At 46.6% G+C, this 14,799-nt stretch overlaps 1 protein-coding gene across 3 annotated transcripts in view; it reads left to right on the top strand.

Annotated features, from left to right (window-relative positions):
• Positions 1-14,799, top strand: part of WDFY4 (WDFY family member 4) — a 277,304-nt gene that overhangs the window by 197,238 nt on the left and 65,267 nt on the right. For all 3 annotated transcript variants that reach the window (XM_073793353.1, XM_073793354.1, XM_033841802.2), the window contains exons 45-47: positions 2,276-2,396; positions 5,496-5,581; positions 7,053-7,115. In XM_073793353.1, the coding sequence (XP_073649454.1) occupies positions 2,276-2,396; positions 5,496-5,581; positions 7,053-7,115 (270 nt within the window). The remainder of the gene's footprint in view (positions 1-2,275; positions 2,397-5,495; positions 5,582-7,052; positions 7,116-14,799) is intronic.

Below are 14,799 nucleotides of genomic sequence, written 5' to 3'. Positions count from 1 at the left end.
CTGAGAAACTGAGTCTGTCTAAGCACTCCTGTGTTATGGATTATTCAGTCCCTACAAGCAGGAGAAGAATGACCATCTTTCCTCTTAACAGCTCCTTCCTAAAAGCATCCTCCAGAGCATTCTTCCTCATGTCACCAGTGTTTCAGATCCTAGGTTGAGAATCAGTCTGCACAGAGTAAACTGGAAGGAGGGAGCTGGTGGGGGAAGCTCTGTAATTGCCAGCCAGCCTGTCTGCCTCAGGGGAGAAAAGGTGCGGCTGCGTGAGCTTGGGTTTTAGATTCAGAGGACCTGGTCTGAATCCAGTTCCTTGTGACCTTGGAAAAGTCACCTCTTCTCTTTGGAATGTAGTTTCCTCGTTTATGATATGGGAATCCTAACAACACATGCTCAGTAAGGCTTCATCACGTGGATCAAATTAATCAAGGACAGGGAAGTATTGAGCAGGCTGTAGAGCATGACGGTGGTCAGTCCACTCAGCACACATGCCCAGAGCTCCAGGAAAGATGTGGAGGATGAGAACCATGGGCACAGGTCTGTGCCCCCACGAACTCACTCATAGTCAGCTGCGGAGAGAAACCAACCAAAGGTGCAGCTGAGGTACAGAGAATGTTTGCTGTGCTCCCACAAGAACGGGGCCACAGGACCACAGGCCACAGATCACATCACTGTCACTGTCACAAGTGCCTTTACCTGGAATGCTGTTTGGCCTAAGTCAAGGGTAGGAACCAGAATCACCTCCACGACCTCTCTGGGAGTCAGGAGAGTTTAGGGGAAGCTCAGCTTAGCCCCAGAGGGAAGCATTAATAATGGACAAAGGGCCTCAGCCAGCAGTAGATTTGAATGAAAACATCCAAGCAGCAGCAGCCAGAACCATCCAGCCACATTTGTGTTTCAACAATCCTACAGCAGTGTGGCTCGGAACAGGGCCCCTGAGAGCGTGGTTCTGAGCAGGGGCAGGAGTCCGCAAGGGTGCGGTCTGGCCATGTGGGTGCTGAAAAGCCGGCTCAGGCTGTGTCCCACGCAGGTAGCCTTCCCCTCTACCTGGCAGTAACCATTCTGCAGAGTGTGCAAGTCTGAGCTCTTAGCACTGCAGATGCTGGACCAGCTCTGACCGCAGCCCAGAGAAGTCCTGCGGGCCTGTGTGATGGCCTGATCTCTCTCCATCTCCCCTGGAAGCGTGGCCTGCCCTGGAGGCTGGGCGGTGAGGGCCGCCCCTGGAGCTGGGGTGGGAGGAGGTAAAACATTCCTGCCACCTAGGGCTGGTGCGGGGCCCCTCGGCCGTGCGGTGGCACACAGTTTCACGGAGGGCCGAGGTGCTTGGAAGGCCCTTCCTTTCTCCAATGCTAGAAGGGTGTTTTGTCAGCGCTTTGTGGTAATGTGCGCCATGCAGAATTGCTGTGTAACTCAGATGAGCAGGAATGTAGCCGTCCCTACTGAAATCAGATTTCTCTCTCAAGTCCCCATTTCTATTGGCGGTGGAAAGCTTCACCTGGTTGGTTATCTGAAGGTATTTCAGTTACTTCCAGTGAAAAAATTGTTCTTTTTGGGATAAATACTTAGTCAAATTCAGGACTCCTCCTTCCCCCCTTCTCCCTTTCTTCCCAAGGGGAGTCATTCTGACCTCCGGGAGCGGGCATCCAGCATCCGGCCTGGCCGGCCCATCCTCTGCTCTCTACAATGGCGCTAGTCCCTGGTCCAGGCACGGTGCTCTGGGGTCCACTGCTAACGCTGGGGTCATCGTCTTCCAGCCCATCAGTGCTGTCAGCCCTGCCACCTGCCTCTTTGAAGACTCAGAGTTTTCTGCCCCTTTGTCCCATTTTACACTAGGTGCTAGCCCGGCTGACACGGCTGTTCCTCCCAGGGCTCCGCGTTGCCTGACACCATGCTGGACAGGGCTTGTCTTTCTGCCTCGTGTTCCAGGAGCTTGAAATTTCTCCAGACCTAACTACACATCTCTTTCATTCTTCCCCCATAACCCCCCAGCCCATTTCTGACCCCTGTACTCAGAGAGTCTTCTCACACTTACACCCTGTGTCATTATCCGTCCTGGAAGTGGGCCCTTTGTCTTGCTGTCCCTCCCCTGGTGAGGGCAGTGATCCGCCTTCCTCCTCAGGCACGGCTGACACAGACAGGCGCTCAGACAGGGTTTATCAGGTCAGTGGGGGCTGACACATCCTCCAATGTGTCCCAGAAACTCAGGTGGGCCACGCACGGTGCCTGCAGGGGAACAAGCCTACCAGACACCCTCTCACTGCGTGTCTTGCTTCCTTTTCAGCATTAGCGATCCATTCATCTTCAACATGTGCAGCAAAGACAGGTCCTCCGACCATTACTCGTGCCAGCGCCACAGCTACGGTGACCTCAGGGAGCTCCGGCAGGCGCGCTTCCTCCTGCAGGTGTGTTCCGGGAGGGGGCCAGAGAGAGGACCATCTCTTCCGGGCACAGGTGGTCCAGGTGCCACTGAGGCCCCATCTGAATGTGAGGGACACACCTCCCTGACCCCCTTCACCTGTGCACAGCCCAGGGCCCTTTGAGACACCTGTGAATCCCTGTGGCCTATGTTGGGCTGGTCCCCTGGCTGGGATGGAGTTCTGCCTTCTGTTTCACTCTCTCCCCACTCCCTGCCATTTGGCCACTGGGTCCTTCTCTCTCTTACTGTGTCATTTAGGATCCAGCCTCTTTGCTTTATTTTCCCCTTGACATGCCCCAGAGCTGCCTTGGAGATTCGGGAATACAGGACAGGGCAGCTCCGTTGCCTCATGGCAGAGCCAGTGACTGAGAGTGGAGTGCCAGTCTGCCCTCTGTTCTGAGCACGTGGACACCTCCTCAGGCCACAGCCCCTACCCTCTGCCCTCCTCACAGCTTCACCTACCTTCAAGCTCCCGGTCATTTCCTGGGCCAGGTGTTTTAGAGATCTCCTGACTGTCCCCTCCAACCAGGATCCCAGAGCCTTGTCCAGTGCATTCAAGGGCTCATTCAGGTACTAAACAGAGCTGATTCCTTCCAGAGGCAGAGCTCTGCTGTCAGCTAGTCACAACCACATGCTGCTCATACCCCACCTTGGAGAAACATCACGTGGTTTAGGAGCACCACCTCAGTGGCAAAAGGAGGAAGAACTCTGGGGCTCCCAGTGGCCTCAAACACATCTTGCCTTCACCAGCCCAACCTCAGCAATAGCAAAGGTGCATCCGTGCCCAGGGGCCTCCCAGGCAGCTGGCAGAGGAAGAGATGAGGGACCACCCTTGGGGGTGGGGAGGAGCCCAGATCCCTCCTGGCTCACCCTTGCTGCAGGGTCTCTGTTCTGCAAAGGCCAACAGGGACAGTGCTAGGCCCTCGGGAACAGAATAAGTGTGCCTTTCATTTGTAAATTTCTTTGTCCCTTGATCCTCCTGCTGGAGGCCTCATTATTATTCTCTGAAACTGAAGCTCCAGGGAGCCTTTGCCGGGGGGGGGGGGGGGGGGGGGGGGGGGGGGGGGGGGGGGGGGGGGGGCCGACGACTCATTCTAGGGAGGATCAGCTGCCCTGCAGACAAGGGTCCAGCAAGCTGCTGACCTCTGACCCAGCTCTCTCCCTCTCCCTCCCTCTCCACTGCTTTTGCCCACAAAGATCTGGTTCTCATTTTGCCTGCCCTTGGTGCCCTTCTCTGAAAGGAGAGTGAACTAGAAAGGGGCGGGTGGAGGAGGCCCTGCCCTGATGATTCTGACCACAGCCAGCATGGGCCCAGTCCTGAGCACAGCCCTGCAGCTTTGGCACAGTCGGGCACCTCTCTGGGCTTCCATTTCCCTCCAGTGAACAGGTGACCATGTCTTGTCTTTTCCACCATTACATATATAGCAGCACTTAGCACATTTTAGGCACATAGCAAGTACTCAAAAAGCCACTTTTTAAAAAAATAATTGTATGTGTACTTACAGGTTATATATAGTAGCAAATAGATATCAGTAAGTGAGTGTCTTTCTCCCCAGTAAAAGGGGATTGTTTCCAGATGGTTGGTTAGCCTGACCGTGGTGGAAACCAGAAGTGGGAGAGCATGTGTGATGGCCAAGTGGGGCTGGGAGAGCTTCATGAGCAAGGCCACCATTTGTCCAGCCCTAGATTCTCCCAGAGGAAAGTCAGAGCCTGGGCACTTAAGGTTGCTGGGACAAGCTGTAGCCTTCATAAATTCTGCTTTCATCATCTCTTTGCACAGTGTTTATATTTCTGTTTGTAGAAGACAAATCTGTGGCTCTTATGTATACCCACAGAGGAGAGGGGTGTTTCATTATCATTACAGAGACTTTCCCTCTGCTCAGGAATCTAATGAACTGGACTTTGAGAACTCACTTCCAGCCAGGCAGGAGCAGGACCTGACTGCTGTTGGATGCAGGACCCCATCTTTGAGTCTGACCCTCTCCCTCCCCGTCTCTCCTTCCATGGCCAGGCCTCACCTCTCCCAGGCCCTCCCTCAAATGCTGGGTATTCTTTGGCTGACCCCATCTGATCCTATATGTGGACTCACTCTATCACTATTCCAAGTCTGTTATTTATAGATAGGAAGGGGAGGGAGGAGGAAAGGAAAAAGAAAGGAAAGCAGGTAGAGTTCATTTAGGCATTAACAAAATACCCTTGAAACAACATTGTTATGTCAGTGTGGCCACGTCAAAATGGCTCAGCAAAGTGGTTTGGCAAAGCACCCTGTGCCTTCAAGTCTGTGGGTTGGCGTAAGATGCTGCCCAGATTGGGACTGGCGCCCACTCCCCTAGTGTTTCTGGTAAGATGACCCTTTGGTTCAGGAAATGAAACCCTTGACCGGGAAGTAAAAGTGTCTAGAGGTGTTACTGGGCGCCTTCCTCTCTTTGTCCCCTCCTCGCTTGCCCTGGGAGTGGGGCTCTTGTTTTCTGCTTCAGCCAAAGGAGCCCTTAGTTCTCCTGCCCTCCTACTCATTCTGTGGAGACCCCATTTGTCACTGTCACCAAGGTCTTCATATCCCCTGGAGGAGGTTGCAAGGCCTGTGTCAACCTAGATAAAGAGGTAAACTGAGGCAAGCTTGAATTAGCAGAAATTGAGTTAATTCAGGAATAGCAGAGGAATAGCCATTCATGAAACGCAGGCTGTCTGGAGCTACAGGCGAATCCGTTGAGGGTCAGCTGTATCTATGGGCAAGGAGCACAAGTGGGGGCGTCCAGCCAGAGTCCAAGCTGTAAGTTCACTGGCTTGAGGATGGGGGGGGTTCTTGGTGGATGTTCATTGCTCACGAGGTAAGTCTCGATCTTCTGTAAATCAGGCATTTGTGGGAAATCAGTCTCTCAGTTCTTAAGTTTCGTTTATCTGAGGGCACATGCCTGAGGTTCGCCCTTTCATATCTTTTGGTTCCATTTTAGATTGAAATCCTTTCACACCTGACACAGAGTCCCAAATGACCCACAGCCATGGCTCTGTTGCCCTGGTGAGGGGGTGGGGGGGTGGTTCTCCATTCCAGGAAACTGCAGAGCAGTAAAAGGGGTTCTCTTTACAGGACATTGCCCTGGAGATCTTTTTCCGAAACGGATATTCCAAGTTTCTTGTCTTCCACAACAGTGATCGGAGTAAGGTCTTCAAAAGGTAAGGGTTTGAAAATCCTCCGCTAAGGAGACTAATCATGACCCAATAGGAGAGGAACAGCTCTGTTCTCAGGAGAATTGTTCCCAACCCACAGTGGGCAGGATTTAGGTTAGACACGAGAAAGAACTTACCCACAGAACTGCTGAGTGATGGAAAAAAGTATAGAGAAAACTGTAAAAGCTCCTTCCCTAACTCCTGGGAAACTGGCTCTGTTTCATGAGCTGAAGTAGTCTGAGACAGTAATAACTGAAGGGAGAAAAAAATCTGCAGACACGACGTATTTAATGGGCCTTCCAGAATTTTCCGGCTTTATTTTAAAATTTTCCAAGTAATTATTTTGGCTTAATCTTCCTTTTAGATCCCAGTTGCCAGTTTTATTCGTTCTGACTTCATATTTTATTGGAAAGTATTCCTACCAACTGATTTCCCACTTCTGCACGGAACATCTTTTTTCTTCAAGAGAGAAGCATGCTGTTTTAGTTTAACTTCTCTTTATCCAAAGAGATTAATCAATCTAAGGAGTTTAAGCTAGAGTTTAAATTTTAAATTTATATTATTAAAGTTAGAGATATGTAGATTTGCAGAGAATCTAGAAGAGGCCAAAGGAAAGGCAGGCTCCTAGCCATAAACAGACCACACAGAAGCTGGATTAATAGAGAAGTGGTCACATTTAGCTCCACTTAGGGTTGCAAGTTCTGAGGTGAGGTTTGACATCCCTGGCCTGCATGTCCCAGGCCATTTTGTGCTCAGAGGTTCTAGCCTTACCTTCCTGTCGGCCCTGGCCAGTCACTGGCACCAGGACCAGCTGCTGGGTCCCAAGGGCAGGGTCAGAGTGGAGAAAAACAACTCTCGCAGAGAGGCTGTCTGAGCCAGCTCTGGGTGCGTCTCCATTGACTGTGATTCTCCGTTTGAGGTTCTTCGAAGGACTGCTGTTATATCGCTTCCTAAAATGTCTTCAAGTTCCGTTTTAGACCAAACCGAAGAAGTAGACATGCAATGCTGAACCTCAGGTTCATGTTCCCTTGTGATTTCTGTGCATTAAACGACGTTTTTTTCACAGTCGAGCTAGAAGTCTTATACATCCATAACTCAGACAATGAATAGTGCCAACCACACCCCACCCTTGTTCAAAGAGCATGAAAGTAAGATGGGACTTGTCCCTAGAGTACTACAGTGACTGCTAAAATCAGCAATGGAAATGCCAGTGCTGGCCCAGAGGAGGTCTCTAAAACATGTAATTTTTATTGTAACTATTGTTTTATTGTTATCATTGCTATTATTAAGGCTAGAGCATATAATGGCAGAGGGTGCTGATGGGACGCCTCAGAGGTACACCCTGATCTAGGGGCAAATGGGGCCCACTGGAAGGGCAAGAATAAACCCAACCTCTAGCCTGCCTCTGAAAATGTTCCCATGGTGGCGGAAGAGTCTTGACTCTGCTGATAGAATAATCCTTTCCCTCTTTGTCTAGCTTCTGCTCTTTCCAACCTGGCTTGAAAGGAAAAGGCTTCACGGAGGACCCGCTCAACCTAAGGTAACGTGCAGGGAGGAGGCCAGCCATGCTCTCTGGGCAAGGTGTTGGCCTTGCTTTGACTTTCTTCATTGGCCTGATCCTGCTACTAAGAAGGCATGCAAAGAGCGTGTCAGTCTGCCTTCTGCTTAATTTTTCTCTCTCCCATCCTCGTACAACCCTCATCCTACTCCCCTAGTTCCTTCTGCCAATTAAACCTCTACAACAGACTTGAAGTCCCAAGTGCTCTGAGGCTTGTTCAGACCAAAATGGCAGGAAACCACCTCTGCCTGTGGTGGATGGGGGGCAGGTTGCCGTAGAGGGGGCAGCCCAGGCCCAGCCTTGGTGTCAGGCCCTCAGGTTGAGGTGTGCGCAGTCCCAGGTCTGTCCTTGCTATTCGAGGCTCTGAAAACTCAGAAGCTAAATAAATAAATGTACAGTGATGTGCAAAGCATATGCTAATTTATGAGTCTGCGATATGGAGCCTCTTTCCCAGGAAACAAGTTGCTTACGGCCCCTTCCTAAGTGCCTCCCCCTCTTACAAGTACCCAGTTCTCTGGAAGGCCAGTTTCGGATTGGTAGGTGCTTTTATTTCAGTTAGGAAGGGGAATAGGAAGAGGACAGTGGTTGCTATTTTTCTCCAGGAGTATGTGGGGCTAGGGCAGGGAGGAGATATGTTCAAAATATTTATAATGACTATGGAATGGGTGTCATCAGTTTATTTAAAAGGATTTACCCATAGCTTGTTATGTGTAGTGTTCGCTGCTTCACAGAAACAAGCAAAATACTGAAAATCTCCCCATTTATTGAGTTTACATTCTTGTGAGAAAGACAGAAAGCAAAATGAATGAAATATAAAGCATATTAGATAATGATAACAACCAAAGTCCGTCGAGGTAGGGTTTGAAATCTTAGGTTGGTAGGGGAAGACCTCACCCAGAAAGTTAATATTTGAATTAAGACTTGAACAAAGTGGGGAAACAAGTTATTCAGATAACTGAAGAAAGAACATTTCAGGCCAAGGAAAGAGGAGAGCAAGGGCCCCGAGGGGAAGTGTGGTGGGCTTGGCTGGGGCCGTAGTGGTTGGGTGCAGTGAGTCAGTGGGAGCAGAGATGAGAGAGGGAGCAGGGTTCATGTAAGCCTTGGGGGCTCATGCTAATGGGGTCGCCTTCTACTCTGAATAAATGGGAAACACTGGAGGGATCTTGTGACCTAACTTATATTTTAAAAGACTTACTCTGGCTTCTGTGTTGAGAATAGAACATAGTAGGTCAAAGGCAGAAGCTAGGATACTGGTTAGGAGGTTTTTGCAGTAATGCAGGTGAGAGATGATGCTGGCTTGGATTGGGGGGGGTGGTGGCAGTAAAGATGGTGTGAAGTGCTCAGATTGTGGACATATTTGTACATGATTGAAGGTACATCTGGTGGGATTTGTTGACAAATCAAGTGTGGGTGGGGAATGTGTGTGTGAGAGAAAGGACTTAAGGATAAGACCAAGCATTTGGGCTTGAGCAACTGGAAGATGAAATGGGGAAGACCACGTGAGGAACTACTTTGGTGGTGCAGTGGATATCAGGGGCTCGATTTTGGACGTGTTAATTTTGAGATGCCTCTCAGATATCCAGGTGGAGATGTCATGTAGGTCATTGGATATATGTTTCGAAAGTCAAGGGAGAGGTGCTCCAGAGAAGTACATATCTAAGCTCCTGGGAGAAGAGCTTTGACAAAATGAGGAAGCCGAAGAGCTGGTTCTAGGCTCTGAGACCACCCAAGCAGCCAGGGCGTGAGGTGAGGCTGTGCTGCTGCGGTCAGCCATGGACTTTGGGATCAACCTGATTTGGGCTCATAGTAGGTGCTCAATAAATGTAATTCCTTTACTTAGTTTTAGAATCAACTGCTGTGTATTTTGGGCATGTTTATGGAGCAGTTGATTAAATACAGGCGTTTGTGTTCTCAGCTCTTTGAGTTTCTCCCAGCCCTTCTCCTACCAGCCACAATGTGCCTACGTGAGTTTCAGAGGGGAAGGCAGTAGTGGCTCCCAGTCTTAGAAAGGCTTGGCTGGCCATTGCCCCATGCCTGGAATGAACTTGGCCATTTTTTGTTTGGATTACCAAGGACAAAGCCCAATTCACACACCGAGTCTTTCAAAATGCCTGCCTGCACTTTGCACACTCTAGCAAACATGAGCTGCTCTTCTCTGACGGAGTGCATGATCCATCCTGCAGGTTTTCACCTGGCCCAAGATGCTTGGCCTGTGCTACAGGTTTTCATATCTTCAACCCCCAGCTCTTCACGACTGATCTGGCCCCTCTAGAGGCCATCTCCCATGTACAGGAAACCAGAGCTTTTGGATACCAGAGTTTTGCCTAGGATTTCGGTGACAATGGCTGCCTCCATAACTGAATTCCAAGGATGTTCTATGGGCCTGAATCCCAAGTAGAAAATACTTGCAAAGCTGAGGTCAGCCTGGGATCCATAATCCTCCTCTGTCTCCCCATGGTACAAGACTAGACCATTCTGAAGCCAGCGTGGTGGCATAATCGGACATCTGTGAGGTGCAAGGCTCTGCAAGCATATAGGGGCTTCTAATGTAAAGCCAGCTAGATGCCCCTGGGTACGTGTCTGATAGCCAGAAAACTCCACGACGTTAGACATAGGTAGGCTCTGCAGAGACGTGAGAATAGCTGAAGTTACAGGGAAAGGGAAGCTAGTTGAAAATGAATATGTGAAGAAACACACATCTTTATACTTAAAGTTATCTGTACCCTGCCACAAAGGGCTGGAAACAGTTTCAAAACTAAATACAGGGTATAATGATCCTTTAAAAATTCCTCCCAAACTCCTTTAAAGGACAAAAACATAGATGTGATATCAGGTACCTGGAATGATCTAGTCACTGTAATTGTCCTGAAACTAAGAAAAACCACACAACTGTGCTAGGTTACATCATTTTCCAGTGACAGATCACAAGAAACAGACAGTTTGGGGGACTTTTTTGTTCTGGAACATACTTTCTCTTGGCACTGAGTAAATAGGATAGTGGGTAACAAAGAAGGTAATTCCCTTTCTATAAAAAAAGAAAAAGAGCACTATAGAATATAATTTTCTATATTGATTCTCTGAAAAAATAGAGCCCTAATATTTGGGCTTATTTCTGTACAGACATTTCTTTGGGGCGCTAGCATGATCTGGCTCAGTTCCATTGCTTCCCAGTGATCTCAGTTCCTCTTGAGCCCAGAGTTTAGAAAACTCAGGGAAATACAAGGCCTGGTTGCCTATCTGGCCTTTCCTCTCTCAAATCTCTGTTGCACACCGTACACACCTTTGAATGGGCTAAAGGCATCCTTCCACAGCCATGGTCCCTGACAAGTTCTGAAATACTTGCTGTGCCGTCAAGACAAGTGTCCCTGGGCTGGAAGAAGCTGTTGGTTGTGAGGCAGTGCTTATACTTGGGGCCTTACTGTATCTGCACGTCTGTAATTTCTGAAATGTTCTCTCAGTTGTGTAGCTAACTTAAATGTAATGGTTAGGATGAAATTCATTTTTTGGCACGAAGTTCTGCAGTTGAGTATGTACTGTCCTTTATAGCTTTCCTTTAAAGAATGAGTTTCCTTTACAGAGTATCTTTGAAAAATAATGAAAAACAAAGAACTTAGAAAAACAACCAAAAGAAGCTGTAAATTCCCATAAGAAGATGATTCTTCCACGATAATCAGGGCACCACTGCTAGCAGCCTGGAGGCTAAATTTCAAGGACTCTGCCTCCCCACTTCTGCCTTTTCAGTCCCTACTCTTCCAGAGATCATCACTGATGACCAGTTGGGAGGCTGAGAATCTGTAATGTGCATGGTTACTTTGATAAAGAGAACGTTCAGGTCCATCACTGAATGGGGAAACATGCTCCTTGGGCTTCTTGGTAAAGCACACCTTGGGAGGGCAATTGTAGGGGCTATACAGCTCAGACCCTCGGGTTAGAGCAGAATCACTGGAACCAGAGGTGAACTAAACACCCTGGTGGGATAACCAATGCCCTGGCATTGTGGAGCTTCTCACATGGTTGGCTCAACAAGCAATGGGTAGTGGAGCCCAGTGACCTGCGGTGAGCTCTGCCTCGGTCCTGCTCAGATCTTGTTTTGGCCCCCATTCGTGTTGTTCCTTGTCTTACTTGTTCATGTCTCCTCTTAGCTCTATCCTTAGCCGTGACCTCAGACCTGTTTCTAGGCAGAAGCCTAACTTAAGCCCTGATCTCTGCACCAAGCCTGGCGCCTTTGTCCACCCATTCAAGGTGCTTCCATAGGGCAGTGGGCAGGTGCGTTAAAGTCCAGAACTGTGAAAGGAGCAACTTGCTGGCTCACAGTCCCCGCACCCCACTTTCTACTTGTACCCAGCCACCACCAGAAAACCTGGGACATGGGTTGAGAAGCCATGCATTGTCTTTTTATTATTTTAACATCTTTCTCAGGAATCTTCAAGGGTAAGATCAACATGGATAATTTTAAGTTAGGCCAGTGATCTGAAGTTAAGGTGCTCTTTCTCCTGAAATGCCTTAACTCTTCAGAATGATTGAGGAACTTTAAGCTTGCCATAGTTACTCATAAATTAGCACTTGGCAGATACAGAAAGATCTGTTTATTACTGCATATAGTCTGTAAGATTTTTTTTTTAATTTTAAAATAACTATAGATGCACAGGAAATTGCAAAAATAATAGAGAGGCCCCATGCAGCCTTCACTTAAATTCCACCAATGGTTACATCTTATGTAACTATAGTACAGTTTCAAAACCAGGAAATTGACATTGGTATGATATGTATGCATAGTTCTTTGTCCTTTTTATCATATGTGTAGATTCTTGAAACCACCACCACTATCAACATACGCAATTACTTTTATCACAACAAAGATAATCTCTTATGCTACCACTTCCTGGTTATGCCCACCCTCTAACACAGCTCATCATCCTTAACCCATGGCAATCACTGATCTGTTTTTCATCTCTACCATTTCATCGTTTAGAGAATTTTCTATAAATGGAATCGTAGAGTCTGTGACCTTTGGAGATAGGCCTTTTTTTTTACTCAGAATAATGCCCTTGAGATCCATCCAAGTTGTTGTGTATATCATATGCTCCTTTTTATTGCTGAATAGTATTCCATGATATGGATATATCAGAATTGGTTTAACCACTTGCCTCTTGAGGGAAATTTGCTTGTTTCTAGTTTGGGTCTATTACAAGTAAAGAAGACAATCCACATTTAATGTAATTTTCAAGATGTTAGGACATAAGTCTGCCATTTCATTTCTCATTTCCTGTTTTTTCCTCTGTTGTTCGTTTCTGTCTCTTTTTCCTGCCTACCTTTGCATTACTGAAAGATTTGTTAAAATTCTACTTTGATTTGTCTATAGTATTTTGGGGTTTTTTGGTATAAATTCTTTGTATAGATTTTAGTTGCTTGAGGTATTGCATTTTACATACATAACTTATAAGAGGCAACTGGTGTTGGGATTTCACCAGTTCAAGTGAAGTGTAGAGACCATAAGTCTTTTAAGTCTTAAAGTCTTCTTTTCAATTTTTAACCGTCTATAATTTATGTCTATCATTTTCTTAAACATTTCCTCTATATAAATTTAAAAAACACACACAAAATATTTCCCAAAGTCATTTTCACACACAGATAGTCTAAAGCAAGAGAGGCAAAATGAATTTAAGAAGCTAGTCAGTGGTTTGGCCGGCACTGGAGAGCCTGGCTTCCAGAACGTTTCCCTTGCCACTCTCTTCTCCTAACTGAGGGCTTTTCTTCTTCAGAGCTGATTAGCCTTCAAGTTTTTGTCATAAGCTACTCTAGGGAGATGTTGAGCGTATCCTAGGGATGAAGAGGCCAAGGCAATTACTCCAGGTCATGGAGGCAAAACACAGCGAGGGCAGAGGTTGCACGGGGGTCACCTAGGTCATGCCTGGCTTTCAGAGAGGGTGGTGACTGGGTTATAACGTGTGAATAGGGGTTTTGTTCTATTTGAATAAAGAGAAAACCCTGTGACTTTCCTGTCAAGTATTTTAGGGCCTAATATACTCTCCAGAAAGTAAAGATGACTGCAGTATTTTAGGGCATGAGGGAACATTAACATTAAACCCTTCCTTGACAGAAAAAGAAATAAAATATAGAAGATGTTTCCTAACTGAGTTCTATCTCCCATCTTCAATTCATCTTACTGCCCGGATTTTCTGATGAACCAGGGGTCTAAGGTGAATGTATCCTGGGGCAAGTCAAAGCCCCCTGCTTGTTTATTCCTCAATCCTGGTGCAGTTCAATGCACTTAAAACCCCTTCCTAAGACACGGCTATAAGAATGAAAGCAGCATAAAGCACCTAGAGATCAAGGATGGCAAAAAATGTCATCTTGCATTCCAGCCACTCAGTTGGAGGTAAATCCAGGAGAGGGGCTGGAGAGAGATTTTGGAAACCAAGCACAGTGGAGGAAGTTGCTGCAATGGTCAGGAGAGGGGGTAGAGGGGCAAACCTGGGGTCCAGACCAAGACACTTTGTAGGGGCACAGGGAGATCTTTTTCCTTAACTCATTAATTCTGAAGAAAAAGTGTCTCAAGCGGGAGGAATAGAAATGCTCAGTATCTAGATAACTAGCCATCACTTTCTGTTTGGCTCAAATGCCCCTGCCTGGATTCTGTGCTTCTTGGGTCAGAGATGAAGTATATAAAATAGCAGGATGGCTACTTAGGGACATGTTCAAGGCCCAACAGTCTAGTGGGGTCTCCCGGGCCTAAGGCATGACATCTCATCATGCACTTCACAGACATGTGTCCTCCTCTCATCTGTAGAAGGGCTTCTAAGAAATCATTGAGGACATTAAATGAAGGGAAAAATATAAAGAATGACATTCAGTGCTTACAAGGGTGCAGTGAAATGAGTTCCCTAATATATTACTGGTAGATATATAAATGGGTGTAAACTTTTTATAAGCTACTTACTAACATGTATCAAAAATTATTTAAAAACCACACCCTTTAATACAACATTAAAAAAATCTTAATCATACAGGCCTCATCACAAAATGATTTCTATTAGTGAAAAAGAGGAAACAACTTAATGTCCAACAATTTGTTATAGTTATGTATAGCCATGTTTGACTATCGTACAGATGTTTTAAATTACAGTTATTAAGACCATGTAACCACAATGGGTTTCAAAGCAGGATAAAAATGATGTGAATGCTATTATTTTAACTATGTATAAAATATACACAGAAAAATAACTGGTAAGGAAATCTGTCAGTATTACAGCTGGCTTACACTGTAGAATTGTGGATACTTTAAGCTGCTTATATTTAAAACTATGTTGTGGTATTGTTACTTTTATAATAGAAAACATTTAAGAAAGAGAAAAACTGGAAAGGGAATTTTGAAGCTATATCTTCAGAGATTTTAGAAATATGATAGAGTTGTCACAGCTAAGCATTTCAAAGGAGAATAAGCAGTGAGGAGTGAAGAAATGAAGTATGCTGTCTGCTGTGGTTTATAACATGAAAAAGAAATACGTTAGTCATGCTGAACTAATGTATATTTATCTCTCAGGGCTTTCCCACTGACCACTTACAAAACTTGCCACCAACACAGGAAAGCTTTGATTTAAAACAAACAAACAAACAACAACAACAGTGAAAAACTTTCCTAAGGTTATCTTCCTTGATCCCTTTC

The sequence above is a fragment of the Tursiops truncatus genome, chromosome 16 (genome assembly GCF_011762595.2).
Source record: "Tursiops truncatus isolate mTurTru1 chromosome 16, mTurTru1.mat.Y, whole genome shotgun sequence".
NCBI classification, from domain to species: domain Eukaryota; kingdom Metazoa; phylum Chordata; class Mammalia; order Artiodactyla; family Delphinidae; genus Tursiops; species Tursiops truncatus.
The sequence above is the reverse complement of the archived record's forward strand: the minus strand, read 5'-3'. Positions and strand labels throughout refer to the sequence as shown.